The sequence below is a fragment of the Athene noctua genome, chromosome 8, assembly GCF_965140245.1.
Source record: "Athene noctua chromosome 8, bAthNoc1.hap1.1, whole genome shotgun sequence".
Lineage (NCBI taxonomy): Eukaryota > Metazoa > Chordata > Aves > Strigiformes > Strigidae > Athene > Athene noctua.
In genome coordinates, this window is record NC_134044.1 from 12996733 (window position 1) to 13024476 (window position 27744).

The 27744-nt window shown below is 39.2% G+C and overlaps 2 protein-coding genes across 2 annotated transcripts in view; both read right to left on the minus strand.

The window, feature by feature from the left end:
* Positions 1-229: 229 nt before the first annotated feature.
* PCOLCE2 (procollagen C-endopeptidase enhancer 2) lies at positions 230-27466 on the minus strand. The gene is made up of 9 exons (XM_074911697.1): positions 27188-27466; positions 26152-26260; positions 18179-18434; positions 16425-16549; positions 13186-13322; positions 8315-8469; positions 4550-4633; positions 2423-2590; positions 230-784 (listed from the first exon to the last, which is right to left on the minus strand). The coding sequence occupies exons 1-9, from the start codon at positions 27274-27276 to the stop codon at positions 654-656; spliced, it is 1254 nt and encodes a 417-aa protein (XP_074767798.1). The 5' UTR covers positions 27277-27466; the 3' UTR covers positions 230-653.
* Positions 18339-27744, minus strand: part of PAQR9 (progestin and adipoQ receptor family member 9) — a 38303-nt gene continuing 28897 nt past the window's right edge. Inside the window, exon 2 of the transcript XR_012634027.1 lies at positions 18339-18434. The gene's annotated coding sequence lies outside the window, so the exon portion shown is untranslated. The remainder of the gene's footprint in view (positions 18435-27744) is intronic.

The following is a 27744-nucleotide window of genomic DNA, read 5'->3' on the forward strand; positions in this document are numbered from 1 at the left end:
AGTAGAGAAAAGCATGGTGCTGTTTTACTGTTGTCTAATTCTTTGAAGAGTAAATCCAGTTTCTATTCAAATCAATGATTCAGTGACTTCAATGGAAGGAAAATCAGCAAGGAAGTGTAGTGTCTGTCATACTGTGCAAAACCCAAACCATCAAAAGCATGTAAATGATCAAAAAAGAATATGTTTAGCCTGTCCCAGTCTTATACATAATGAATAACTAGTTGGTGTATTATTTAATCTTAAAATATTTTATTAAGCACAGATAATAATGCAGAAATCCATGTAATAAAACAACTTTAGAGAAAAAGCTAAGTTAAAATGAGTTACTATAAATATTGCACTTAGAATTCTTATTTTACATACAAAACTCCTTAAAAAGTTGGACAACTATAAATTAACAGCTTCCGAGTAATTGGAATTTGGTATGTTTGAGATCAGATGGCTCTGCTGCAGATCTTCGGCTTTAAAACATAGGAGGATCTGTTCTCTTGTACATGTAATGGATACCACTTTGTACCAGGGTGTGCTTAGGTGGGTGGGAGGGAAGAAAGGGTGAGCATGGTCTTAGTGTTGACAGTCAGTTGTATCTTCATGACAACACTAAATGAAAATTTTTCAAGAGAGATGATAGAATGCAGCTGCAGAGTTTAGTTTTAACAGGTTTTGTTTTTCAAGGCATTTAGGATCTTTGAGTTCTTAGTCTTAAAACTCATGACAAAGCTGTTGGGAAAGACTTTGCCTCTACCGTCATCTTCTACTTGGCCCATGATGATGTAGTTTAAACCTACAAAGGAAAGCATGATAAGACGGGAATCCGGGATGTGATTTGATAAGTATAGTCCTTATCTATGGTCTCTATTCATTTGAACTGTTACCAATGCCTTCTAACGTTTTTTCCTTCCTACCTAAAGCATATACTTCCTGACCCATTTTTGCTATGCTCGTTACACAGTACAGTCATGTGAAAATCAAGTAGATATATAGCTTAGTATCTATTACATAATTAAATATATAGGAGATATTCATTAAATGTAGACTGAAGGTGAGTCTGAAAGACTTTAGAAATGCAGTATAAACACTGAATAACTTCTCTTCTAACACCCAAAATGGCATGTGTCTCATTCATTCTGCATATTTTCTCATTTGCTCAGCTTGTAGGATAATGCACTTAAGGGATAATGCACTTAAGCCTTTTCATTCCCTTTTGCTCACCCAAAGACATAAACATTTTCTAGATATATAGAAAGGCAGTCAGGCAAGCAAGGTGGACTTTCTGTGTGATAAGCTCTGGCTTTGGAGAAATTGGATGGATTTGCGTATTTTTATGGCTTAAAAGGGTTGGGGGTTTGCAAGGCCTTAGGCTGGTAGGAGTGGTATTATAGGGGTATAAGCAGAAAAGTTGAGATATTAAGTAATGGCTGTTAAATAATTCATGGAGATTTAGGATGAGAAACAGAAGTGTGTGGTTTGGAGCCAGTGGTCTGCCTAAAAGGAGACAATTTGTTCCACCAAGGATATTATTACGTCTCCCAGACAGATGTCTAGTTTCCAGAGAACTGACGTAAAAACAAAATTCAGTTTCTGACAAGGAATTTTCACTTTGCTACTGCCCACTTTTAATTAATATGCTTAAATGCCAGTAGTATCCTGAATGTTATCAGGGGATTTTTGATGCTTATTAACTTACTTCGACTGTTTCTTGCTGCGGTTCCATTTACATTCTCCTGTTCTACCTGTTTACTCAGGAGGCAGAGCCGAAAACTGTTTTATTTTTCATTTAGTTGCTTCAATGAAAAATAGTCTCAGTATTTCTTAAAACACCATGTAGGTATAGCCCTTTTTACGTTTAACTGGAAATTATCTTGGTTGATCTCTGCGTAATACTTTAAGATAGCTATAGAAATACTGGCTGTTTGCAGATACAGAGTGGGCTTAATACTACTAGTTATATCTACAATAAAGGTGCAAATATGTACAGGAGAGAAGCAACAGAGAAACGTAGATTTTTTTGTCATTTGCTGTGACATACTACTCTTCTAGGTATAGCATGCTGGTTTTCCCTTTTAAATAACTGTGCCTGAAAATTAGCTCCAAAATACATACACGTAAAACCAAAATCTAAAAAAACCTTTCATTTGAGAGAGCCAAATCAGATTCTACTTTGTATCATATGGGTTTAAAAAAAAAAAAAAGTGTTTCAAATTCCTGTGATCTAAGTAAGTTTAATCCTTTATAAGTAAAACTGAAAAACACAATATTATCCTGGATAACTAGTAATTTTTATCTTAAATTGATTATAATATTAGTTGCTGATTATAGAAACATTGTAACTTTACTGATTTTTGTGATCAGATTTCAAATTGCAGTTTTCAAAATCGTTGTCTTTTATAAACACACAAAGCAGTTATTTTTGTGTACTTACCTCTTCTGATGAGAGGACACTGCTTACATACAACAATAATCTTGGCACTCATACTCTTGCCAGCTTGTTGAATTGCTAAATTTCCCTCCTTATATACATTAATGATGGATATTGTTGCATGCAGACTGCCAGCCCGTGTTATTGTTGTGATTACAGTTCCAGTTATTACTGGAAGAAAAAACATTTGATACATTTGATATATTTTTATTACTTTTTAGACATAGATTTTGAGGCATCTCCATAATAAGGAAACAAACAATACTGGAAACAATTACTAAAACTGTGGGTATCACCTGTAATAGATAACTCACTACTGACAAATTTTGGTGGCACCAAATAAAAAACTGTTCCTAGAGTCTATCAGTCTCTTGCAAGTCCAGTTCTCTTGCAACTAATTTTAAAACAGTGGAGAAGTTGAATTGAAAATGTTCTAGCCAAAAACTGAATTCCCAGCTCTCTGACACTCAAATGAGTAACAGGGGAGTAACAGTGAGTAACAGTGTCCTAGGAGCTAGATTTTAATCTGTCTGAGGCCTGGTACTGATACGAATTTGCTGATTTCAGCTAAATTTAGACTACAGATTAGACCATCATACTCCTAAAGACCTCTCAGTATGAAAATAAAGATACCATTTTTTCCTAGGATGACTAGTTTAACTAGTAGGCCATCTTTATCATAAAGGAATGGTAAATTGTAATAACTTTTTTTTTTTCCTTCTCAGATCACCTTTTAAAAATAAGCTATTATATCCTAAAATCAATTAGATCTTCAGTTATCAGTTATGTGCAGCCAGATTTATTTAACAAATCCGCACAATCCACATTTTGGGTAGGCATTTGTAAATTTTCACATTATCTTCCTTCAATCCAGAGTTTTTAATTAAATAGGAATATTCAAGTTCAATCAAAAGGGAACTGTGGCTGTTAAAATGGTGTGTATTGTAGTTATATTTCTAGAAACAATAAAAATGAAATGATTGATGAAAGAGCTCTTATTTTCTAAATTCATAAAGTCAGCAAATAGAATAAATCATATTCTATAAAGACCACACCTTTTGCTCTTACCTTATGATACTCTCGCATTCACGGTAGCATATAAAATATTTTTACTCTTTGTCCTGCCATGGAAAAAACTGAAAAATTTCAAGTATTTGAAAAAAGGTGAGAGAGAAGAATGTGATTTATTACCCTGATGCTAGAGGAAAAAGAACAAGTTTTATGTAGTGTCATTTACCATCAACTACAAGAGCTGAGGTGTGGTCAGTAAGAGACACTTCTTTTTTTTCCTACCTGCTTCTTTTGCTCTTGGGCCAGCCTACACTGGTTGCCAATTAAAACAGGCTGGTGGTCAAGAGTGGTAAGGGGTCATGCTGCAATGACTCCATTCTGCTTTAGGGTACAGCCACTGCCCTCAATTCTTTGTGGCAAAATGATGCAAAGCTGCCCCCACATTCCTGAACAGCAGATTTCCTCAGATCTTATGGGATTAGCTATAGAGAGAGTTAGGTTAAAACAAACAAATAAAAAAGGGGGTGGGGGGGAAGGTGCCTCATCAAAATTTTAGGCATATCATAGGGCATTAAAAAAAGCTCCCAGTATTAATATGGGAGAATACTCTTGAGACACAACTGAATAAATCAGCCATGCCGTCCAAATATGGAGCAGACACCATTTTTCATGAGTGGTTTGTGTCTGTGTATGGAAAGCAGTACTTGCAAGCTTCCATCCCTTCTAACTTCTCTTAAAAGTGTTTCAGAAGTCTATAAATTGAATTCTGAAGAGCCAGCAGGTAGAGCATAAAATGTGTATTGGCTGGCTACAGACAAATGAGATGACAGTACAGTAATTGAATCAATGCTTTCCTGTAGGAGGTTTTCTTCTATCGTCATTTGCTTTTCAGATTGGGAGAGTAGCTTTGTTTCAGACATACGTGCGGTGCCTATTTTGGAATATCTCCAAGAATGTATTGAGCGAAACACAGATACTAATGTCAGATACACAGATGAGATGGTGTAAAAATATAGCTTATATATTAATAACTCAGAACTACATCTGGAAAAATTCCTATGAGTCTAGAAACACAGTACCCAGTGAATAATTAAAAAGAAACAAATTTTGCTTCCTTACCGAAGTTGCTTGAACAATAATTGCTTTCAAGAGTCCCGCTCCTCTTACACTTTTGCTGGCACAAGGCAGCTGTAGGTTTCACAGCTTTTTGAAGAGCAAGGAGTAAATTGAAATTGAAGTGAGGTATTTGATACAAATGCAAAGCAGTATGTTAAAAAAAAAAAAAAAAAAAAGATTAATAATCCCGATATATACATTAACTAGGTCTGGTATTGCAAGGGATGAACACCACAATAACAACATTCCTTTTCTCTGCCCTCCTCCAATCATCATCATTTCATGTGTGTCTCAGCTACATATCTGTTCTAGTGACCTTATAGAACAGGATGTCATGGAAAATTTACATTTGATTGCAGTGTGATCTTACATATATAACTTAATATTGTTGTCTGTTGCCAGACAGCCCTAGTAGTACACTTAAACTATAATATATGACAGTAACACTTCAAAGGGAGGAGGTGGCCTTTCATCTGAAATTGCTGTACTGTGATGGAAGAGATCAGAGTTCAAATTCCTGACTTTTTTTCCTAAATTTTTCATGTAGCTTCATGACATATAGTACTGTATAGTTTTTACTGATATTTTGAAACACATCTTAATGTTTGAAGTATCTATTTAATATTTAGAATTGCCATTTCCCTTCTGAAATGGAATGCTTTGTATATACACAAGTGAGTACACTTTGTATTTTTTTCCTCCTTGAGTAGATGTTAATAGCATCTGTACTTCACTCAGCTAACCCGTTCTATATAATGTGTCAGGGTGCAATATTTTTAAGGCTTTGATCTCCTTTTCAAATTTGTTTGGAACTGGTCAATGAGCTCATCATTATTGCAAACATGGAATTGAGACCGGCAGATTAAAAAAACCCAAACACCTACATAACCCTAATTTTCAAGAAAAACTAACTTATTTATGAAGAATATCTTTGCAGGTTTTTTACTTTCAGCATATGCAGAAGTTTTATTCAGCCTATACTCTCTGTAAAAGAACTTCTGACTAATTTTCCAATCAGTATTTTATAATTGTACTTCTTTTTAATTGAATGAATTAATTCTTTTTACAATTTTCCAGGTTTCTGAGATTCAACTGTATGGCATTAAAATGACTTTCTCTTCAGTGTTATGGCCATGACCATTAGAAGTTCTGCATACTACTGCCTTTCAAATCCAAAGAGTAAAAATTGCACCCCATATTTTTCATTGATTTTTGCGTTTTGTTCTTTTTTTTTTTTTTTCCCACCAGTCTTTATATAATTGGTATTCAATGAGACTCTTCAGAAAGTTAAATGCCTCCCACAAAGAAAAGTGTTCTGAAGAGCAAGTTACTAGTCCTCAGAGGCATATCTAGCCCTATTCTATATGATGTAGCCTCAGTCCTACAATCAGATCTATGTGCTCATAGGAGTCGAACTCCCACTGGCATCGCTTCCGCTGCCTTGTTGTGTCTGCATAGTTCTTTCCTACCAGTGTATTTCTAAAATTATTTTTTATTATATGCTGAGCTGCTTCTTATAAAGTGACTTCTGTGTAGAATACAATGTAGAAATAATACACTATATTCAGCTCCTAGAACTTTAAACTAAATGACAATTTTTGAAATTGTTGTTTCAAATTACAGTTAGCGCTTGCCAGGGTGCCATGCCATTTAATTAGTTTTCCTGTCTCACAGTGTCAGTTGCTAGTCTTGCAAGTACCTCCTATCTCAGTGCTACATACAGCATAACGAATAGTAAGAACTTAACGTTCCTTGAAACTTTCAATTCAGTGTTTGCAGTAGGAAGATAAGAAATGTAGCAGGTAGATGAGTCAAAGGTGCATGCCAATATGGTAGCTGCCAAAAATGTATAGAGGTGCTCTGATTTTTCTAAATTTAAAACTGGGATTATGCATTTAAAACTGGAATATGCAATATTCTTGTTTGTCCCCTCAGCCTTTGGGGGGTTTTTTGTGCTAACACTTCCAAGTTTTACTTCTGAGTTCAGTAAATTTTGGTTGGTGACTAACATCACTATGATTTGTCAGTAGAGACTGACTATTGTTTTTGTACAGACTATTAAGGTATTTTAGAGAACTATGAATTGGAGAAGAACTGAATTGAAAGTTTAGTTGCCTACCATTTTACATGTAGCCATATTGACAGACAAATGCATGACGACTCAATGAAATAAGAAAATCAATTACTTAACCATATGTATTGGATTAATCTTCATTACTTGCATAGCATTTATTTATTTCTTCAGGTACTAATATTTTTATGTAAGATAAAGACTGAAGTAATTCCTGAAAGGGCCTACTGAAGTTAAATATTTTATTAAAACCTAGAGTTCTATGCAAGTGTGAACAGGTCTGATTTGCAAGATAATAAGCTAAGTGTATTTGAAGTGGACACTTCTGAACGCAAAGGATGGATCAGAGGTTTGGTGTGCTTTGGTTTGTTTTTAGTATCAGAAATCCTACACCATGCACAACTGATCAGACATTCAAAGGACTTCTTACTTCTGTCTGCCTGCCAAGTCCTTTTGAACACCTTCCCTTTGTTGTACTCTCTCAGATGACTTTACATGGTTTTCATTTTCTAACACTGCCATGAAAGTTAATTTGGCATTAATTAGTAAAGTGCATCTCTTTTGCATGTGCACAAACAGCTCACAGAGCAAACCTCAGTGGCAAAACCCTGAACACAAATGCAGGTATCTGACAGCCTGGATTAGTTGAGACCAAGTGTTTGAACTAACAACTTGGATAAGAAGTGCTTTGTAGTGAAGAAGAGCTGAATTATTTATTATTAGAGTAGCAGTCACATCAGAATAATTTAAAGGTCATTATGATTTCATTTTTGTAATGTTTTATTTTCATCTATTTTAAATACCTTTCATTTTCAGTATTTAAGCACCACAGCTTCTTGGTTTCCTGCTGACAAGCCACTGCTGCCCTGACTTTTGAGGCATTTTAAGTACAAATCAGGTTATGTGTTGCAAAAACATCATAAATAATTCGGTTTTTTGCTATAACTGTATCTTAAATCCCCTAATTCAGGTTATAGAAGTTGTAAGAATTTATCCCTTCAATATCTCAGCAACAAAGTAGTTTTGGCAATATCTTCAGAGAAATCCTCCTCTGATCTTTCATATATGCTACCTAGTCTTAAATATTAAAGGAAACTTAATTTTAGTGTAACATATTTCTGAATAAGTTCCAATCCCTGAATTTTTAAAAAATAATTCTAGGAGGGTGTCATATTGACAGGATGTTGACAGAATGTGAAGAGGGCTCAGGTGGCTTCCGTACAAATTTTGCTTGATCTTAATAACTATATGAAGAAAAATATGGTCAGATTTTTACACAGTAGCTTGTATAGAAGAAAGAGTTCCTTTAAATAAAACTATTTCATGAAAGATTTAGGACTTCTTATACCAAAGAATTTTGCTCATCCATTCTTCTATGGAATTTGCTAGTTAACTGTCAAAAATTGAGAAGAGACAGGAAAATTGTCTCAGCTGGAGTGAGTTACTGTTACACTGAACTCTCACCTAGGTAGATGATTTTTTTTTTTTTTTTAAATGTTAAGTAGATTCTCCCTTAAGTATATTGATACTCCCTTGAGTATACTAATTTTAATTCATTCTCTCAATATTTGAAATAGTAACAAACCATAAAACTGTAATTTTTAATTCACTTTCTATTAGATTTTTTTCAGTAACACTCTCCTTGTCCTGGAATAATTGATTTTTCTAAGAAATAAAATAAAGCCAGTAAAACTTACTTGAGGTAGCAGGGACTGTTGTGGTAGTAGGTGGAACTGTAGTTGTGGGTAACTTTTTTGGTCTAAATTTATAATGGCCGATAAAACCATCAGCTGTTAAGCTTAAATCAGATAAAAACTGAATGAGCAACTCATTTCTCTCAGACAGGATAGGCCTGAAATAGGAAAAAAAATTATTTCCATTTTTTTGAATGTCAAAACCAAAAAGCATTAATATCATTTTTCTTACAACAAAAACAAGAGCGTTCTTCACTTTATTGGTCTGAACGCAGTATCTGCCCCCGGACTAATACTGAAATACATGTTTGCTGTCATGTCAGACACTGGCGTTTTGAGTGGGAAACTCATTCTGATGAATCATCTAAACCTCTGATTCCTGAAGGTATGTCAGTATGAGTTATCTTTAAATTCTTCTATGTGAGTTCATTGCAGACTTCACTTCCATGGAATGAAAGGGACTAGATAAACGTAGTGCAAAAATATATTGAAGAAATCCTCAGTACGTAGCAGAGGTAAAATGGGTTTTTTAAAACTTGCTTTTGTTTAATGAAAAACATACATTTGGAGGGCCTTAAGAAAATTAAATCAGTGTTGGATTCTGTAAATCTTTGACAAAATGACTAAAAATAAAATGTTTTGGGTTATTATTTCTGTGGGCTCAATTTTTGTCAATGATTGGATATTCATTACCAAGGCCTTGAAGAGCTAATGGAGTTATTTTCTTAGGATTTGAAATGTCATGAGCTGTTCAGTGTATTGTTTTTCAGTTCATAAACTGCATAGTACCTTCTGTGACACTGACTGCCTCTGGATGTGGATGTAGTGCAGTGAGATGTCAATACTGCCATTAGAGAAAGTCATATGGAATCTAAGTCTAGCCAGAGCAACGCTTCTTATTCTTTTGAGCTTTCCACAGACTTTGTCTCAATATTCGTTAGTAATTAGTAACTTGAATTTTTCAAGCAACACCACAGTTTTTGGAAACAGGAGAAAAAATAAATATAGGAGCAAAAAATCTTGGTGAGGAGAGAGGAAAACAGAAAGCAGTTTTCAGATGCAGTGTTACTAAAGTGACTGTGTTGTCTCTTCCCAGCAAGCCTGACAGTTCCTGAGCAGTCTTCAAAACACTTGATCAGGCCTTTGAAGTAAAAACTTGTGATCATCTCCCAGTTTTCTGGCAGGTGTTTTGGAAATCAGTTTACTCTGATGGCTGAGCCTGACATAACCAAAAGCAAGTGCCTGGTTACCTGGAATTCTATAGATTTACAAGATGCCACAGTAGTTCCACATATTATGCTTGTCTTGCTGCAGTATTGACACAGGCTGTGGGTGAGAGCACTGATTATCAGCTGCCCAAGAGTTTTGTTCTGCCTCCTGAACACCAGGACTACAACACCAAATCTGAAAAATGTGACCTAATCTGTGTATCCTGTCTTTTTAAAAAGGGGTTTTTGTCTGAGAGGCAGAGGGCTTTTTTGAGTAATTACTACTTCTAATAAATTGTGATTATTATGATAATTATCATAGTAATTGTTTTTAGGAATCAGGTTTGTGGTTATACTGTATGGTTCCTGGACTGCAGTTGGGTCTGAATTCATCTCTGCAACCACCAAATGAGTTTAAGGTATGCGCTTTACTCATACTTCTGATGTATACTGTTTCTGTTACAGAAGGCCACATCACATTATCTATATCTGCTGGTTAATGAGCTCTACCTTGCATAATCCCTGTCAGACATATAACATACTTTTTATAGAAGGCTTGCTCCACAATTCAGTTTAAACACCATGATTTCTGGTTCTGTTACAACACTGGTCTTGTCCTTACTATTTTTCTGAACCCAGCTGATACATAATGATGAGAATTCTGCAGAGCTAGTGAAAAATCCCCTTTTACCGGATATATAAGCTGCTTATATACAACTCTGCTAGGGAAAATGGCTGTGTTCAAGCTCTGTACTGGATCTCTGGTTAGGAAGCAGTGCTATTCTAAAATTGGCTTTCAGGACACTTCTAACATTCTGTAACAGGAAATCTCATCTCTAAGCTATGTGGCCTGAGTCTGAGCCCAGTATTCTGCCCTTATTTGCCTGTTACACAAAGTCCATACTAAAATGTCTATATTTTGAAACCCAGTAGGGTTTGGCAGACCAATTTACAGCTTTCACATGCTGTGGGGATAGATGCCGAGCCACAGCTGAGAGGTGGTTAGGAAGCTACTCCTGGTTGCCTCTCAGCAACTGGCTAACTGGCACTTCTTCCTTTTGCACTGCCCTGTCAGACAAGACCAGATCCTGACAGTGCAAAACGTACTTGCACAGCTGGGCTTGGTTTTCACTGGAAAGAGGCAGCTAAATCCCAGAGACTGGAGACCACCAGCCTCATTGTAAGGTGTGGTCTTCACTGATGCCTTCTGAGAAGTAAGAAAGGACAAGATCAGGTGGAGTTAAGTTCTTACCTCAGTTGGAAAAGATCTGAAATGTCACAACTTACATATACAGTGAGTCAAACTAGACTCTAATCATGTTTTTGGCTTAAACTCTGTTCAATTAGGAAGCAAGACTATTTCCTCTGGTGCTTTGGAACAAACTTGTGCACAACAAAACACCCGTGGCAGGAACGGAAGGTGTTTGTACAGATCACTAGTTAAGTGTTTCTAATGATGGATTCTGTTAGGGTATGGGGTTTTTTACAGTAGCTTGAAAGTAAATACCTTACTGTTCTGCAGTAACAGTTGAGTTGTAAGGGATGGATCTCCTGTCACAAGGAGGTTCTCATGCTATGCTCATCAATGGAATACCTGTCTACCTGGTGATAAAATATTAAGTAATGTAACTAACATCTATCATCTGCTGGTTACTTTTTTTATTCTGTCTGATGAAAGAGGAGTGTTTGCAATAGAATTCCTTTTGGTAGGGTGTTTTTACTTCAGATGATGGTGATGTGTTATCTAATATATACAGATGCTTACAACATTCAGGTCAAAGAAACCTATCAGCCGTTTGGAGACCCATTCAGTCCATCTGCAGTCATTCCAAGTGCCACAGCACCACAGGACAACCATTCATCTTCGTTTCCAGGTATAAAGTATGAAGTCACTTTGCTATGAATGTATACATGAGGCAAAAATGGAAAAATTCTGAATGTCATTTGTCAAAGAGGTGGAGTGAATAGCCAAGATTTCTATTTCACCTCCTTGCCTTGAGGATTCAATCCTAACTCTGCCTTGCAGAATCTCCCTCCATCTCACAGCCTTTGGGTTGGAGACAATATGGAAAGATAGTCTACTTTTGCTAATGAAGTTTTTCTTGAAAACAAGGAAGTGATTATGTATGTAACTACAGCTAGAATTTAGCCTCTTGCATCATTTTAGTGGCCTGGATTACCTAGCACTTAAAGGACAATCTTACCCATAAGGCTCTCTGTTATCGGTATCTTTTCATAGAGGAGCTTTTTTAACTTTACTACAAGAAGGGAGCCTCAAAAGAAATGTCTTTACATAAGAAACGTCTTTACATAGAAAGTTTCCAATTGGGAGGGGGAAAAAAAAAAAAAAAAAAAAGAATAAAAGTGTAACTCAAGACCAAAAGGCTAAATTGGCTGAAGGAAACTGAAGTTAATGTATCTGAGTTGCAGCCCTACCTTTAATTAAATTCTTGCCAAATTTCTAATAGATTGTAGGCCTAAACTTACTCTATTTCTAGCACTGTCATGCTATTGCATAGCTTCTGTATGGAGAAGAAAAATCTTTAAAAAGATTTCTTAAAAAGAGCCCTACAGAACGTCTGCCTCCCCTCTTGAGTCCTGAGGGTATACTACGTAACATTAAATAAACCCAACCAAACAAAAAACACAAAAACGCCTCACAGTAAAGCTCAGTCTAGCAAGCTATGCTTAGAAAGACTGAGGCCTGCACCTCCCCCACCCCGTACCACAATTAGTTGCTCCTGGGAATCAAACTAGCTGCCACTTCTGAGACGTGTCTAGTCACACTCCCCCATGGCTTTTTTTTTTTTTTTTAATAGCTTGTATTTCTCGAGACAAAATGCATCCTCTTAATCTTCTAAAGCTACTGAGCTTTAAGAAGCTTGATGGAAGAGGAAGAATGAGAAATGAGAGCTAAAAATTACCAGCCTCACCCAAAAACTTTATACTCTTTTTTTAATAATTATGATCCTCTATTGCTAGACCTGACTGATTACTGTGCCATTGGCTGGGTTGAGGGTATTTTCTGGGGGTGGGTGCCTTGGGGGGTTGGGTTGTTTTTTGGGGGATTAGTGAGTTGTGGGGGAATGTTGAAGGGGTTTGGGGGCAGCAATTTGATAGCAAGCTGGTGAAAGCCTGATGTGCTACCCAGCATGCTCAGGAAAGCTGTCTGTGCCATGAGAGACTTGGCATAGATGGGAGACACCGCGAGCAGCGATGCAAGAGTAGCCAGGGAACCAGCAGAAGGGTGAGGGGAAAATGAGTTGGGTAAAGAGAGTAATGAGCCAAGGGGCTAGTGAGTTCAGCTGGATCCCTGTACTTCAGAATCTATAATGAAAACATACATATTAAGTGATATTGTTTCACTACAATTAATATTGGTATTATACCAGTATCAGTAGCATTAGTATTGGTGTTATTAGGCAGTGCTCTAATGAGGCTTGAGGGACGGGAGAGAACATGGGCTGGAGCCAGGGCTGGTCATGGAGGGAGAGAGAAAGGGAAAACCTCAGGAGAGACAAGATACTAAGCAACTTCTAGAAGCATGGTTAGAGGTATGAAAAGTGATATTTAATTAAAAAAAAATCTTTCAGAAGCCCGGTACAGAATTGTTAGCAAAATGACACATAGTGGTAGTGAAGCTCATAATTCAAGAGAGCTACTTACGCTGGTGGACTGTCTCCGCAGTACTTCCCAATTCTTTTAGCATCATTGATTTCCCCACCATTAAACACTGCAACATAGTCATATCTGCAGTAGTTGTCTCTCTCCACATCAAACTTCTCGAACTTTAACTCTATTAGCTGCAGGGAAAGTGTAAATAACTCATTAAGGTTTTGATATGTGGAATTTATTAGTGCTTCTTATAGTGCCCTCTTCATATGAAGTACTAATTCATTTTTTGTTCCATAAAGTCCTTAATCCACTTAATTGTGGAGTAAAGTATTTTAATTCACATGACTTCTGTCCAACAAATGTTAACATATGACTGTAATGTCTATAAAAAAGGTTTTGTTCTCAAATATATGCAAGTAACTTCTAATAAAGTTATTTTTACCAGTGCTTGAAAACAAGATAGTAAGTGTTAGGTGTTGTTGCTTTTAAAGTAACTGTGACAAATCTAAACCACAGAAAAGGGGCTTTTAGAGTCATTGTATCAGTCAATATATGCTAAGGAAAAAGCAAGGGCAAAGTTGGTAAGAGCCATTTCACTGACTTCATTAAGAGCAGGGTTTGAATCACTTCAGTTGCCAGTGCTGTGTTTACTTGATGCAGAAATAAAGGTCAGAAACAAAAGTACTGATAGAAAAAAGATACTAATAGTAAGACCAAAACCAGAAGAAAGTTAGAGGAATTGCGTTTCCATACACGATTTCCATAAATTTTGTGGTTTATGAGTCATAAGTGAGAACTACTATAACTCTGGTATTTCCAGTACTGATGCTATTTTCTCCAATATGACTTCTATTTATGGACTTTTCTAATTAAGAAAGAAAAACAATGGACAAGGAAACAGAAATGGAATTTACTACGCTGAAACTAAGTCCTGTGATATGATTGTCAGCTGTGTGTAGCAAGGAAGGAACATAACTGCATGATTGAAACAGAGGTAATATGTGCATTTGGAATGCTTCTTTATATGAAGCACAACAATATCTAAAACACCTTCCCTTAAATAGCACAAAAGAGGCTTGAATGACAACACTGAGTTGTGTTGACTTTAGATATGGAGGATTTCTCTTTAAAGATCTGTCTCAAAGATGTTATTAAATCTTTTAAGACTGTACAAAGGAAAAGGAGTGATTTGTACATACACTTTATTTGATTTACTGACATAGTAAAAATGATCTTGTTCTATATTCATAGTAATGATAGCCTGTTATCACCTGATGTCTTAGTTTTGCCTGGATATGCTTTTCCACTACTCAGATGTGTAAGGCATCATTTTGTTTCCCATAAAGTATGAGTAACCTAGGGACACTTGGTTTCAGAGATGAGTAACAGGCTTGTTTCAAAAACCTTATCATGATGAAAAAATGCACTTTAAATAGAAGCACCCATCTGAATAATATGCTTGTAATCAAAAAAGATGGTATAGAAATAAGTAATGCAACTGGAAGCAGAAATGTTAAATTTTTCCACCGCAGGCAAAAATGCAGGCCATAACATCTACTTTACTATTGTTCATAAGTGCATTTTGCACTAATAAAGAAGTATTTCATAGATAGAATAGAAACTCTTCCCCATCATGAGGAGCTCCTCCATCTTCCGTAATAAATGAAGAATTGGTTTGTATTAGGAGCAAAAGAGTGCCTTGTTTATTGCCCACATGCTTGTGAAAGGGAAGTAGAGACAACAGCACCTGAACTTTGGCAAAAAGAAGAGGGAACAGCTTTTCATGTGCACTTGAAGAACGATGCTTATTCACTACTTCCTCAAAAATGGCTTTTGTAACTGTCAAAATTCTGCCTAATTCGCATGCAAACAACCACTATTGCAGTACATGAAAAATATATATTCAGAAACTTGTAGATTTATGGAACAGGATCTTCAAAAGGCACAGGATATAACACCCTTATTTTTATGCTTATATAGCCTTTCTTAAATCTTCTCTACAAGCTTAGGAAAAGTTTTTAGCTTATCTAGAGATATTTGGAAAGAACCACTGTAATCTGCAGTTTACAGATAAGGTTTTAAAAATCACTGCCTATCTATAGGATTGTTAAATGACCTGTATCTAGCAAGCAAGGAATGTGGATTAAAGAGCAGTACAGGAAAGACTAAGCTGACATACCGCTTCAGTTCAAGGGAGAAAATATTTTGGTAAATGGAAAAGTATGAAAGATCTGAAGAATATATTTATCTGGGGCAGCTTTTTTTATTTGGAGGATTATGGTCATGAGCAGAAGATTAAGAGGAAAGTCGTCTTTACATGTACAGGAATTAAAAAAACTGGATATGGTTAAGAAAAGCAACCTACCAAACATGCTTGGTGCCCAAAACATTCAATCATTGTAGACTTCCTGCCAAGGTACAGAGCAGATGGCTCAGCAACAACCAGAAAATGTGAAGCTAGGATTGAGAGTAGCCCTGCAGCATAGGGAACACACTTGTGTTTGCCATGTGCAGCAAATGGTGGCAAATGGATTTTCTTGGTCTGCTGTCACATCTCTTCAGATCTTAATGAAGTGGTAACATATGCTCTGACAGCATCTGGCTTATTAAGCAAGCATGTTATGGGATGAAGCCTTCAAAATATGAAATAAACCAAACTTTATGAAATGTAAATTGAAAATCCCTGCACAGGACACATCCAGATATAGTCCCTGTACTGTAAACAGAATAAAATCATTTCTGCTTTTATTGAATTCCATCAGCTCTGCCTGGGTACCTCAATAACAAACTGCAGCAACACCAAAAATGCCATAAATGTTGTTAGACTTAAACCTAGCATTGGTCATCATCATGTTTGGTCCTGAGATGATCACCTGTCCTAACTTCATTTGCATGATCTCTTGTTAATTAACAAAATAATCTTTTTTTAAAAAAAATCTGTTTCAAAAGCCTCATCAGTCACAAATGCTTTAAAAAGTTTAATTTAGGGGACGGTATCCATGCACAGAAGAGGACCTACAATGTAGAGAAGGCATGGGAGTTACCAGAGGGAGCCAGGCAATACGTGAGAGGAAGGTGGGTATCCCTGGGGCGTGGTGCACCCGCAACTCCTTGCACCTACCCAGCCTTACATTTCAGCCAGGGAGCATTTTTATTGTTTCCGTGCAAGGCAGGCAGTGTGTGGCATGAGCAGGGAGTTGATGAGGTGTTAGTCCTTGGCGGCCACGGGGGCTGTGCCGCAGCACCTCACCTGGTGCAGATGCACCTGCTGGGCCATGGCAGCACCTTACCTGGTTCTTTGGGGCGACGATGTGCCAGGAGCAGGTCACTCCCGCTGGGTAGTCTCGCTCCGGCCAGTTGGGCGTCTGGAAGGACCCCGACGGCTTCTCCAGTCGCCCCCCGCAGTACTGATCCCCTGCAAGCACAGCACACCATGCTGACCAGAGTGCAACAGGGAGGCGGTGACCCGCGCCATGCACCTGTGTCACCTGTGTTGGTGCAGGGGCCTCCTGAGGGAGACACGGCCATCCCAGCCGGTCCCGGCCACCTCCACCACGGCCCCACCACAGGATGTGGCTGAGCCCGCCCGGAAAACATATTTAATAAAGAGCAGAAAATGCCAGGCGTAGATGAAGAGGAGGTTAAAAAAAAAGAGTAAGGAACGCTTCTGCAAACACCAGGGTGGGCAGAGGGGATGCAGGAGCTGGAGCAGCCATCCCTGCAGCCGCGGGGCAGCTGTGCCGGGGCTGACGGGCATTATTCCCAAAGGAACTGCAGCCTGTGGAGAGCCCACAACGGAGAGGGGCTTTTTCCTCCACAGCTCCTCCTTCCGGTACCAAATTACAAAGCTACATCAGGTATGTAATCCTTATTTATAATACGATTTTGATCTTTATTATTAAATTAACTCTATCACAGCACAGTTGTTTAACATATCTTTCAGAAAGTTGCCGATACAACTGGAAGGACTAATTAATTACTTGTCACCTGCGCTGCATCTGCCTAACAACCTATCTAGTCTGGTATCATGCTAATAGCCAAAGCCTTGGAAAAGTCACTCAGCAGGGCAATACCACCTCCCTGTAACCTCGAAGTTCATGGTCTTCCCAAGCACAAGGCAATGCCTTTATGTTACATAATAACTAATAAATTTTTCTTTCATACGGTTTTCTGATTGTTTTTAAACCAGTGTAGGAACTGACAAATGACAATGTCCCCTGGCACAATGCTCCACCACTTAACAGCTCGCTGAGAGAAGTCACCCTCTCCTTTCCTTTGCAGCTACTTGCTCATCTGGTTTTTGTATTAGAAGAGCTAGTGACTGTGGTGCCCATTCACTTTCTCCATACTGGTCATGACTTTAGAGACCTCTCCTATGCTCCCCTTGGCATTCTCTTTTCCAGCACGAAGAGGTCTGTGCTATGCATCTGGTCTTTGTGTAGAAGATATTCCTTAACTCTATCATACTTGTCGCATCTGCTTCTGATAGTTCTATTATATCCTGTTCTGGGATGGGAACATCAGAATGGCACATGCTATTCAAGATGTTTATGGATTTATAGTGGCATAATTTTTTGTTGTTTTTTTCTGGTCTTTATTCCCTTTCAAAAAAATGTTGTTTCTGGAGTTTTTTTGATACCTATTGATCACTGCATTGATGCTTAACTATTGTTTTCATAAATAATCTATCTTAAACCTAAAATCTTATTCCTAAGCATTAATAGTAAATTCAGAGCCCATTGTACTGTACATAAAGTTAGGGTGTTATTTGTAACATTTACCTATATTAAATTTCATCTGCCGTTTTATTGACTAGCTATTACCGTATTGCTACTAGGTGCAGTTCTTCCACAACTCTTACAATAGTTAGCCCTCCTCTTTGCCACTTTGATTAATGACTATTGCCAAACAGGATAATTAAGGAATACATTGAACAGCACAATCCCTAATATCTCTGGCATTGCATCTTTTTAAGCATTAATGTGGCTCTCTGTAGAGTTGTACAGTTATATTTGTCTTCAGCACATACATAATTGTTAATTACCTCTTTCATGTGGTTCTGCTGCAGAAAACTTTGCAATGAATCCACTTCCAGCAGTATTAGCATCTGAGGTCATCTGCACCAACATTTTATTGCTGTTGGATACAAGGGCACCTGGCTTCACAGTACCACAGAACCTGCCGATGCGTTGTCCGTTGGCATGGCCGTTGTATATATCCACAAAATCATATCGGCACAAGTTGTCACTTTCCAGGTCTAAATATCTAAAAGAAAGAACCACCACTTTTCCTTCTGGGACCTGCAGAGAGAGGGAGGGAGGAAGAGATGTATCTTGAAGTGTGACTGACACCACCTATGTATCTGATCCCATTATTTGCATAAGTATTTTCATATCCTTCACTTCTCACCAGGTAAGCTTTGTGTCAACCATACTCCAGGCGGAGTGTCTTTTAAAATCATATTTTACCCATAATAAAAAAATTTCTCTGTTGCCATTATCTTCTTCCTGATCCACAGCATTGTCTACCCAGACTCTCGTAGTTGATAATATACCATCATACCCAGTTCAACTTGGCATGTTTTTCTTATTTTCTGCTGAAAGTATGCAATCAACCGTGTAGCTCCCTGTCACCAGGTAAGGTGAGGAGGCTGAGATGAATATGGCTTTTAAAAAAATATGGAACTAGCAATTTACAATTTTGAGCAAATGACATGGCCTCTCTTATCTTGCTGATTTGTGTCATAAGATATAGTTTGAAGGATTTTTTTATTTACTGACACACGACTTTCACATTTATAAATAAAATGGGAAACTTTATGGCTAATGCTGTACAACCATAGTAGTTACTGGAGTGGGTACACTTAGCTTGAAGGCTGCAGTGAGTGAGTTACATTTGGAAAGAATATGTAAAACTATAAACAGAGAGTTCAAAAGAACTGTTAGTGAGTGTCCCCAATGCAGAAAAGAATATTGTTTTCTGAAACATCTGAGGAAACATAAGATGGCAAATCTTTTTACATGTCTGCATCTGCAGACATTGCAAAAGAGGCAAGAGTACCGAGAAGGATGTAAATTAAGAGAGCATAATAGTTTACAAGGAGGAGAACATTTTCTGAGATAGAGTTGCAAGCTTTTAAGAGAATAAGCAGCATACTGCAAAGTGAAAACTATTCTAACAAAGCACTAAAATGCTATTTAACAGGGCAGGAAGAAGGGAAACAGTATTTTAAAGTATAGAGAGACCATAGACAGGCAGAGTGTAATTATCTGCATTCAGTTCATAGCCCCATAGAGTGGTTACCTATTAAAATGATTGCAGCTGTTCTGAGACACTGCTATTATTTTCTGCTTTAAATATATAACACATACTTAATATATCTACAGTAAGTCCACATTTAAGAGTTCATGAATTTTTGCCTTCCTTAACAGTGACTCATTTTAAAACACCAGTTTGAGATAAACTACAGCTAAACTGTTCCTACCTGAAATTGTCAAACAGTGTTTTCACGTTGTGAATTTCGTTAAAAATGCCTTGTCAGGTATAGATGCCAGTGCTATAGATGGAAGTGATCACTTAACCCACAGGAGACACTAATACAGGCAGCAACTCTATATGTAGTGAAGAATGTGCTGCAGCTGTGTTAAGGTTGCTCATTCATGCAGCTGCTTTTATGTCTAGTGCTGCTACTGATCCTGCAGCAGGACGGACTTTTGCATGAGCTGTTTTCCCAGGGCCCACATACACGCTGGCTGATGAGCCCCACGTAGTTCCTGTTGCTGGTTTCAGAGTATTTTCCTTACGTTCAAAGTTCTCTCAAAAATGCATTCAGTTCCCCTGTGCTGACGTACATCACTACTACTACTACTACTACATCAAAACCACAAAACTCATCTAATCTTACCCAGAAATTCCAAAGCACAATGACTGTATTTTAGAAAACATTAAAGCCAGATGTTAGCTTTAAAACTCACACTGCTGAAGTGGGCAAGCCCTATAGCTGGTATCAGAAAATAACCCACATGTATATTTAGTCAGCGTAAGGCCAATACACACACATGGTCATATTGTAAGATACTCTGTGAAAGCAAGAGTGATTCCTTGAATCACTGTTCTCATAACTAGATCTCTTATTACTGCATTCATTTGTCTTCTAGTCTGAATCACTAAGAAGCATTAAGACATGGTCATTTTAACAGAAAAAGAGCTAAAAGGAATCTGGTATTCCTGTCAGAAGATCTGAATGTTATTTATGGTCACACTACTAATTCTATGTGACCAGACAAATCAGTTCAAAAATGCTGGCTGTAAAGTTAATCAGATAAAGTCAGGTTTAGGCAGTTAAATTAAAACAGTCTTTCTTCCAGAAATATGTATGTAAAATAATACATGCTCTTTTGGGGTGGAAGACTCATTATTCGTAAATTTGTACAACTGGTACAACAGGATCCAAATGAGGTGACCTTTAGAGGTTATAATGATTTAAACCAGACTGAACTGTTATGCCTACAGCTAAGATTATCCAATATTTTCTGCTACAGTGTCTTGCAGCTTTGCTGCAACTTATCTTTAAGAATTTCCCCTTTTCCTTCCACTGTTTCTGAAAGTTGAGCAGAAGTTGCTCTATCATAGTAGATTAAAGTTTTGTCAGTACTTATGAGATTTTCCCCTACTTTCTCAGCTTGAATTGCTTCTTTAAAGATACCTACTCCCACACAGAGTTTGAAGAAGGAAGTTGAAATGTGAGAGGTGGCTGATCCTGGACTAAGAAATGGTCTTTTTGATGTCCTTGTAGAAATGCCTTCAGATTTAGGCGACTGGTTATCCCTCAGTAATGCTGATGGGTGCTCACTGACAGCCTTTGTCCGTGAGCACGTTAAACCAGCGGTGCTCTGCTCGCACCAGCCTCAAGGCACTCAAGTCTTACACCAGCTATTCTGCTCTCTCATCCTGCCCCAGGTGGGACATGGGGAATGAGGATGTAGGACTGAGCTGTGCTCATGAGGGAGAGAACGCTGGCAAAGCAGCCAGATTCCTAACTGCTAGGCACCATTCACTCAAGTCTTGGGTTTTCTGTTTCATAGTATAAGTAAATCTGTGCAGTGTTGTATGCTTCCTTCTCCTCTCTCCACCTCTATGTTATACTATGCTACATTACCTTATCCAGTTATATTTCATTATAGTTTTTAATCTCTCTAGCTTCTATTAGTTCAGTCTACTTGATCTTAGTCCACTGTTCCCCATAGATACATTGAGTTCCTACATATGTTTCATGACAGTTTGTAAGAAAATGTGTAGGAAAAACTCAGCCACATGGTCATGAATGTTTAACAAGGACTCTACTCCAGCGTTCAGTTGTCAGAATAATCCTTGCTCACATTCAGCTGAATTTGGAGAGATAAGTACTTTACAGAAATGTGTGAACTGGGGCCCTTAATGACAGTCACTACTTCCTGCCATTACTTTATAAAATAATGTCATTGCTGATTAAAATAATATTTGTCACTATTTACAAAAATAACAAATTTGTTCCAGCATGTTAAATCAATTAAAACTTTGTGGTCTGGCCAGATGACATTCAAGAGTGCAGAGGATGGTGGTTCCACATTCTGGCAGTAGCCGCGCCAGTTTGCAGCTACTCCCAAGGAATCATCCCACCCTAAGTACAGCATCTTTGCAAAACAACACTTGTAAAACAATTGCCCTTTTTTTTTGAATGTTGAAAACTAATGTGCTAAAATCTGCCAGTGTTTATCCTAGGACGTTTAAAATATTGCTCCATGAGAAACACAGGGGAGAAAGCAAAGGCCAGCATGACTCAATATTGTTTACTCTGAACCACATCCGAGCCTGATGCAGTAAGACGATGGGATACCTCAGAGGAAGAATTGGAAGGAATTGCAGCTCTTAAGAAGAAAAAAAAGAAAAAAAAAAAAAAAAAAAAAAGAGGGAAGGGTCAAAGGAAGAATATGTGATGCTTCCCCTGCAGGGTGTGCCTTATTTTTCTGTTTTATGGTATCTTTCAATGACACTGGCACTTTAGCTTCTGCCTCTCCTTGTCACACAGAGGGTAACTGACTCACACTTGCCCTCTGCTTCCCTTATATTAACTCTACGAATTTCTTTAGGGTAAGAAATTATGATGCTAAACTCACGTGAAGGATGCCTTACTGCTACTGAAGGCTAAAGGAAAATAGCACTCCCTGAATTTTTAGGAGGAGTTTTTCTAGAGCATAATTCCTTAAAATCATCCATGTAGATTACTAACCTCTTCAAAATGTCATGATTATTTTGTGTATACAACTCACCACAAAATAAGGTCCCTAGATTTTTTTGGTTATCTTTCCTTGCAAGTATCTCATATAATGTTAAACAAAGTTCACTTACATTTAAAGAAGTTAAGATGTTTTTCTGTTGTTCTGACTAAACAAGAGGCCCTTTTCATCACTGTGTCTTCATGTTTCTGGGGAGGATTCCTGATTTCTCACACTTTTTAAAATTACTTCATTTAGATTATTTCCTTCAAAAATAATGGGGGGGGGGGGAAATCCTTAAATGCCAACTTTCTGAGAAAATATTTTGCCTATTTTTTAAACCTATATTATATATAGGTTTAATATAGTTTGGTGTATGTTTAATATCAAAATGCTGATTGTATGTTTTATCATAGCAGTCCTAGGTAGACTTGAAAAATACATCAACTACCTGCAATCCAAACATGATTTCTCTCTACTGAGAATGAATGTGAAAGTTTTTTGGAGTTACATACTGGGAAGAACCACAGTTCCTGCCTAGTCACTCATTCCCTAGCTCCATCCTCTCCAGCCACAAAGGAACAATTTTTTAAAAATTTCATATTAGATAGCTCTCTCTGACAAAGGCATTAGATTCTGTTCAGCTATTTCTTTTCTGGCAATACAGCCGTGTGTAAAAATCTGTTCTCTACTGGAAGGGCAGTTTCACATGATATGGGAAAATGAATGCTAAAAACGTAGAGAAAATTATTTAAAATATTTCACTTCCCCAGGGCAGATTCCCAACTCCCCTGAGAAGTAAATTTTTCAAACCTTGCTTATTGTCAGCAAACCTGCTGGAACACAGCTCCTGAACTTATAAAAATATAACCTTACATAACTCTGACAGTCTTCAGTATTATTGTTGCACATAAAGTTGTTAGAGTTTTATGGGAACTACACAGTCTGCCAGAAAAACACAGGACAGCAGTCTAGATTCTTGGACTGTGTGACACATTTATGTGAGGTGATGGCCAAGAAGGATTACAAAGTATTAAAGTAAATGTATATGACATATTTTAGATAAAGCTATATACATTACTATAGGAAAGGAAATAGCTGTACAAATGACTTCTTAGCAAAGCCAGCTAAAAGCTGCTGGGTAGTCTGCCAAGGTTGTAATATAACCACAAGCATGTGCTGAACACTTCTTAGAGCTCTTAGAATAGAGAAGCTGTTTTCCTTAGCCAGCTGAAAAAGTCCCAGTCTCTTGAAATAACAGAACCATAATTGAGTTAGAGAGACTCTTCTAGCTTTAGCAAACCAGTTGGAAAGCTTTCAGCTGATACCTGAATGCTACATTGCTTTATCTGTATTACCTATATTGTTTTCTAAACGTATTTTCTTCTAAAAAATGAATTTGCTTTCACTCTGCCTCTCTGTGTTTTTCTTCTATAGATGATGAGATCCTGTAGTTGAGAAAACAGCTTTGTGCTTCTCGTGACCCAGACGCAAAGTGAATCAATGTCTCTTCCAGTCTTGCAGACTTGTCAGATCCTGCATTAGGCAGAGTGTTTTCAGGAAGGTGTTCACAGCCCTTGGCTAAAAGGGCCAGGCAAAAAGTCTTAGTCACTTTCTAAGATCAGATGCTAAATGAGGAAGCCTAACAGTAACTACAGCATACATCTTCATGACAGTGTAAGTGGCTTTCTTACTTAGGTGCTATGGCAGGCTACTCTGAGCCTCAGCAGTACCTGGTGGAAGGATTTTGTTGCTTATATTCAGGCTAACCAGACCCTTGAGTGTACCACTTTCCCCCAGTTTGGTGAATCATCCTCTTTTTAAAGAGGGTGCAGGCTTAGTCTTGCAAGTTTTGTAGCCCTTGCCTTCCCTACATCTTTCCTGTGCATCAAAAAGACAGGGCATTCTACACAGTTGATGGGGAAAAAAATTCAGCTTGGCTTAGTGAACAGTATTGTCTAATAGGGGTTAAATGAGGTGTGGGCAGAAGAAGGCCTGGACTACCACAGTTGTGCAGCCCTTCTCTGGCTTTGGCTGAGCTACAGAGAGTAGATATGCGGCAGTCAAAGAGCAGGGGTAAGCAGCAGCACAGCAGAACAGTGGGAGTCAGGATGATCATGAAATGCCAGAAGCCATCAAGGTTCTCCCATAGTCAGTAAGGCCTGAGTGCAGAGAGATCTGCTACAGCTTTGTCATAATGCTTCTCACAATGTTCAGGCTAACCTGGATGCTCGCATCTTGTTGGCAACAGCCACATTAATTCTGCAATGAAACAACGCTGTATAGACTTTTAAAATAAAAATCGTTCCCTTCTCCCTCTACCCCCCCGACGAAGGGCAGATCCACGGCATGCTTCAGTACATGCTTCTTCAGTGCTGCTTCCATTTGTAATCCAGATTTTTTAATGGTAAAAACTTCATGGTGTTATAATCAAAATTACTACTTCCCTCCAGATTCAGTTTTGAACTTCTGAAGACTTAGTACTGAGTTGCAATTGTAAACTAACTTTAGAGTTGTTTATTTAAGGCATGTGTGTACGATTCCGAATGCAATTTACTGCTGCTCTTTAGACTGTAAAGTGGGTCACACTAATTGCTGTAATCTCACCCCCTCAACGGCAGGAAGCAAGTTTATTTAAGAGCGTACGTTGTATTTCACATCATACTCTTCTGGATAACATCAGTCACAGATTAAAGGTAATCTCTAACTTCACCCCAATAATAGTGCAACATAAAGGTCAGAAAGCAACTGTTACAGCTTCACTTGTATCCTTCTGATAAAAAGATTAAAATTACAGCACCTGTTTGGTACCAGAGTCATTTTAAGTGAACACTATAAACAGATCAATGTCTCCTGCATCAGCATCTCTATAGTAGCAGGACACAATCATCCTGTGACACCCTATTCCACTGCCAACACCTAGCCTGTAAGGCAGCCTTTGAACGGAAGCTGTCTTCAGTGATCCCATCAATACACAGACTAATTTATTTTTGTATGCTTTCTTATACTTCTTTTTTACTGTGAAGCCCATATTCTAGGCCTGAATGTCATGGGAGTTAGTGAACTGTGCCTAAAAAAATGGAGAGGAAATTTGGTGGGCTATTTTGGAGGGCTTCATTTGTGCAGATGTGAGGAAAAGTCCTAGCTCTTTAATGGCATTTGCTGTCCATGAATACAATGTCTCTGCCTTACAGTCTCATTTCAGCATCAGAATATCAATCGTACCATATGCTTTTACGTGCTCATTTATAAACGTAACAACACTTTTGCTATTGCTCTGTCAGCTTGCTGTATGACATACTCCAGATGTCCTGGCTGGCAGAACACTGTTACTAGCACACTACAAGCAAACTTGCCTGAATGTTGTGGTTTTGTTTGAAACTTTTTCTACGTCTTCTTGCCAACAAATTTTGCTTTTCACCATCTACACCTCAAAGCTTTACTTTAATCCATTTGGTCTAACTACTGCTTTCTGCAGTGACTGGAAAGGTAGAAGTTTGCTTTCAAGCGAGTTAATTTAAAACAATTAGAAGTGCATCTATGGAAGTCAATGAAAACTTGCTTCTAACATTCGGCAAGGTCAGTTCTATTTCAGCCACTATTATCATATTACGGTAACCCTAAAAAGCTCCAGATAGTTGAGCTGCTCAGAGTTACTGAGTTCATTATTGCACTTATGTTATCCCATATAAAACACTGGCATTAACAACAAATAGGTCCTCATTGTCTTCAGCACTGATTTTGTGATATTAAAAATTCTTACTGTGATTTTCCAAGTACATTTGCTGTTTGGAGGGTAGACTCCAGGAAATCCTTCACTCCCAATAAACCCTGACTCTCCAGATACAACTCCTCCACATGTAAATGTAGGCCTGAGAATAATAGGAAAAATAGTGCTTAATTTTTAAATATATTTCATTTATTCTTTGTATAATAGTAAAGAGGCACAGACTGTCTTAAAACACAGCTTAAATACTTAAAAACATTGATAACTTTAAACATATGGTTCATTACTTACACAATTTCATTACTGACACAGAATGTGCAATTTAACATGCAAGCTTAGGTGGAGAGAGAATTAACTGCTTGGCCCTTAATTCTGGGTTTGCGCAGACTGTTATCCTGCCCTTCTTTTTTAACTCATAAAATGGAAGGTGTGGTAGTGTGATACATCATTGCAAATTGCTATTGTAATGAAAAAATAATTAATAAAAAGTCATTAGTAATGGCTTTTTATAGTATAGATAATAGTAGTTAAAATAGCACAGTAATAAAAAGAACTTTTAATTCCTTTCTCTTCCGTCCTGAAACGCTTTGAATCTAGATATTTTAATCACGTAAGTGGCTTCGGACGCTTTCCATGCCCCGGGAACAGAGTCCCGCTACTCCCGGCTGATGAGGAGCCGCACGCCGCGATTTTGCCGCCGTGCGGGCGCCCGGGACTAAAGCGGCGGGACGGCAGGGCCCGGCCCCCGCCCCGCCGGGCCGCGCTGCCGGGGGGACGGGCCGGGAGCCCCCGAACCCCCCTGCGCCGCTGCTGGGGGTGAGCGGTACCGTCTGTCAGCGGCACGCTGGGGCGCGCTGCCCGCCCCGTTACCGGGGCTGCTCTCGCGGCGGCCCGTGTCCGTGGAAGAAGCGCCCGTCCGTGCCCTCCCTTGGTGCGGTCACGGGCAATAAAACCCCGCGGGTGCCGCCCGGGGGCAGCGGAGGTGTCGGCGCGCCCCGCGGACGCGCGATGGGCACCGCTCCTGCGGAGGGGCGGGCGCAGCGCTGCGCGGGCGCGGAGAGCCGCGCGGTACCTGTGCGGCGGGGCGGCGGGGTGCGCGGCCGCCAGCAGCAGCAGCAGCAGCAGCGGCGGCGGCAGCGGCCGCGGGGCGGCGGGCGGCATCTCCGGGCGGCGGCGGCGGCTGGGGCAGGGCGGGGGCCGCGGAGCCGCTCCTCCGGCTGCCGCCTGCTCCTCCCGTGTGCGCCGCGGCCGGGGGAGGAGGAGGCAAAGGCTTCCGCGGCCCTCCGCCCCCGGGGCAGGGCAGGGCAGGGCCGGGCAGGGCCGCCCGCCCTCCCTCTCTCTCCGCGGGGCGCGGCGCTGCGCGGCCGCGGAGCCGCGGGCGCCGCCGGCGTCCCCTGTGCCCCGGCGGGCCCTGCCCCGGGTGTGCCCGGCCCCGCCCCGGTATCTCCCGGGGCAGGCGGGCGGCGGTGCCGCAGCCCCTGCCCCGGGGGTGCCCCCGGCCCCGCGTACTTAGCGCAGGCAGGGGCTGAAGGAGCGCGCAGCGACCCCCCGTCAGCGGGATCGCCCCAGAACCCGCAGCCCCCTGCGACGCCCAGCTCCCCGTCCTCCGGTGGCACAGTGGGGGCGTTT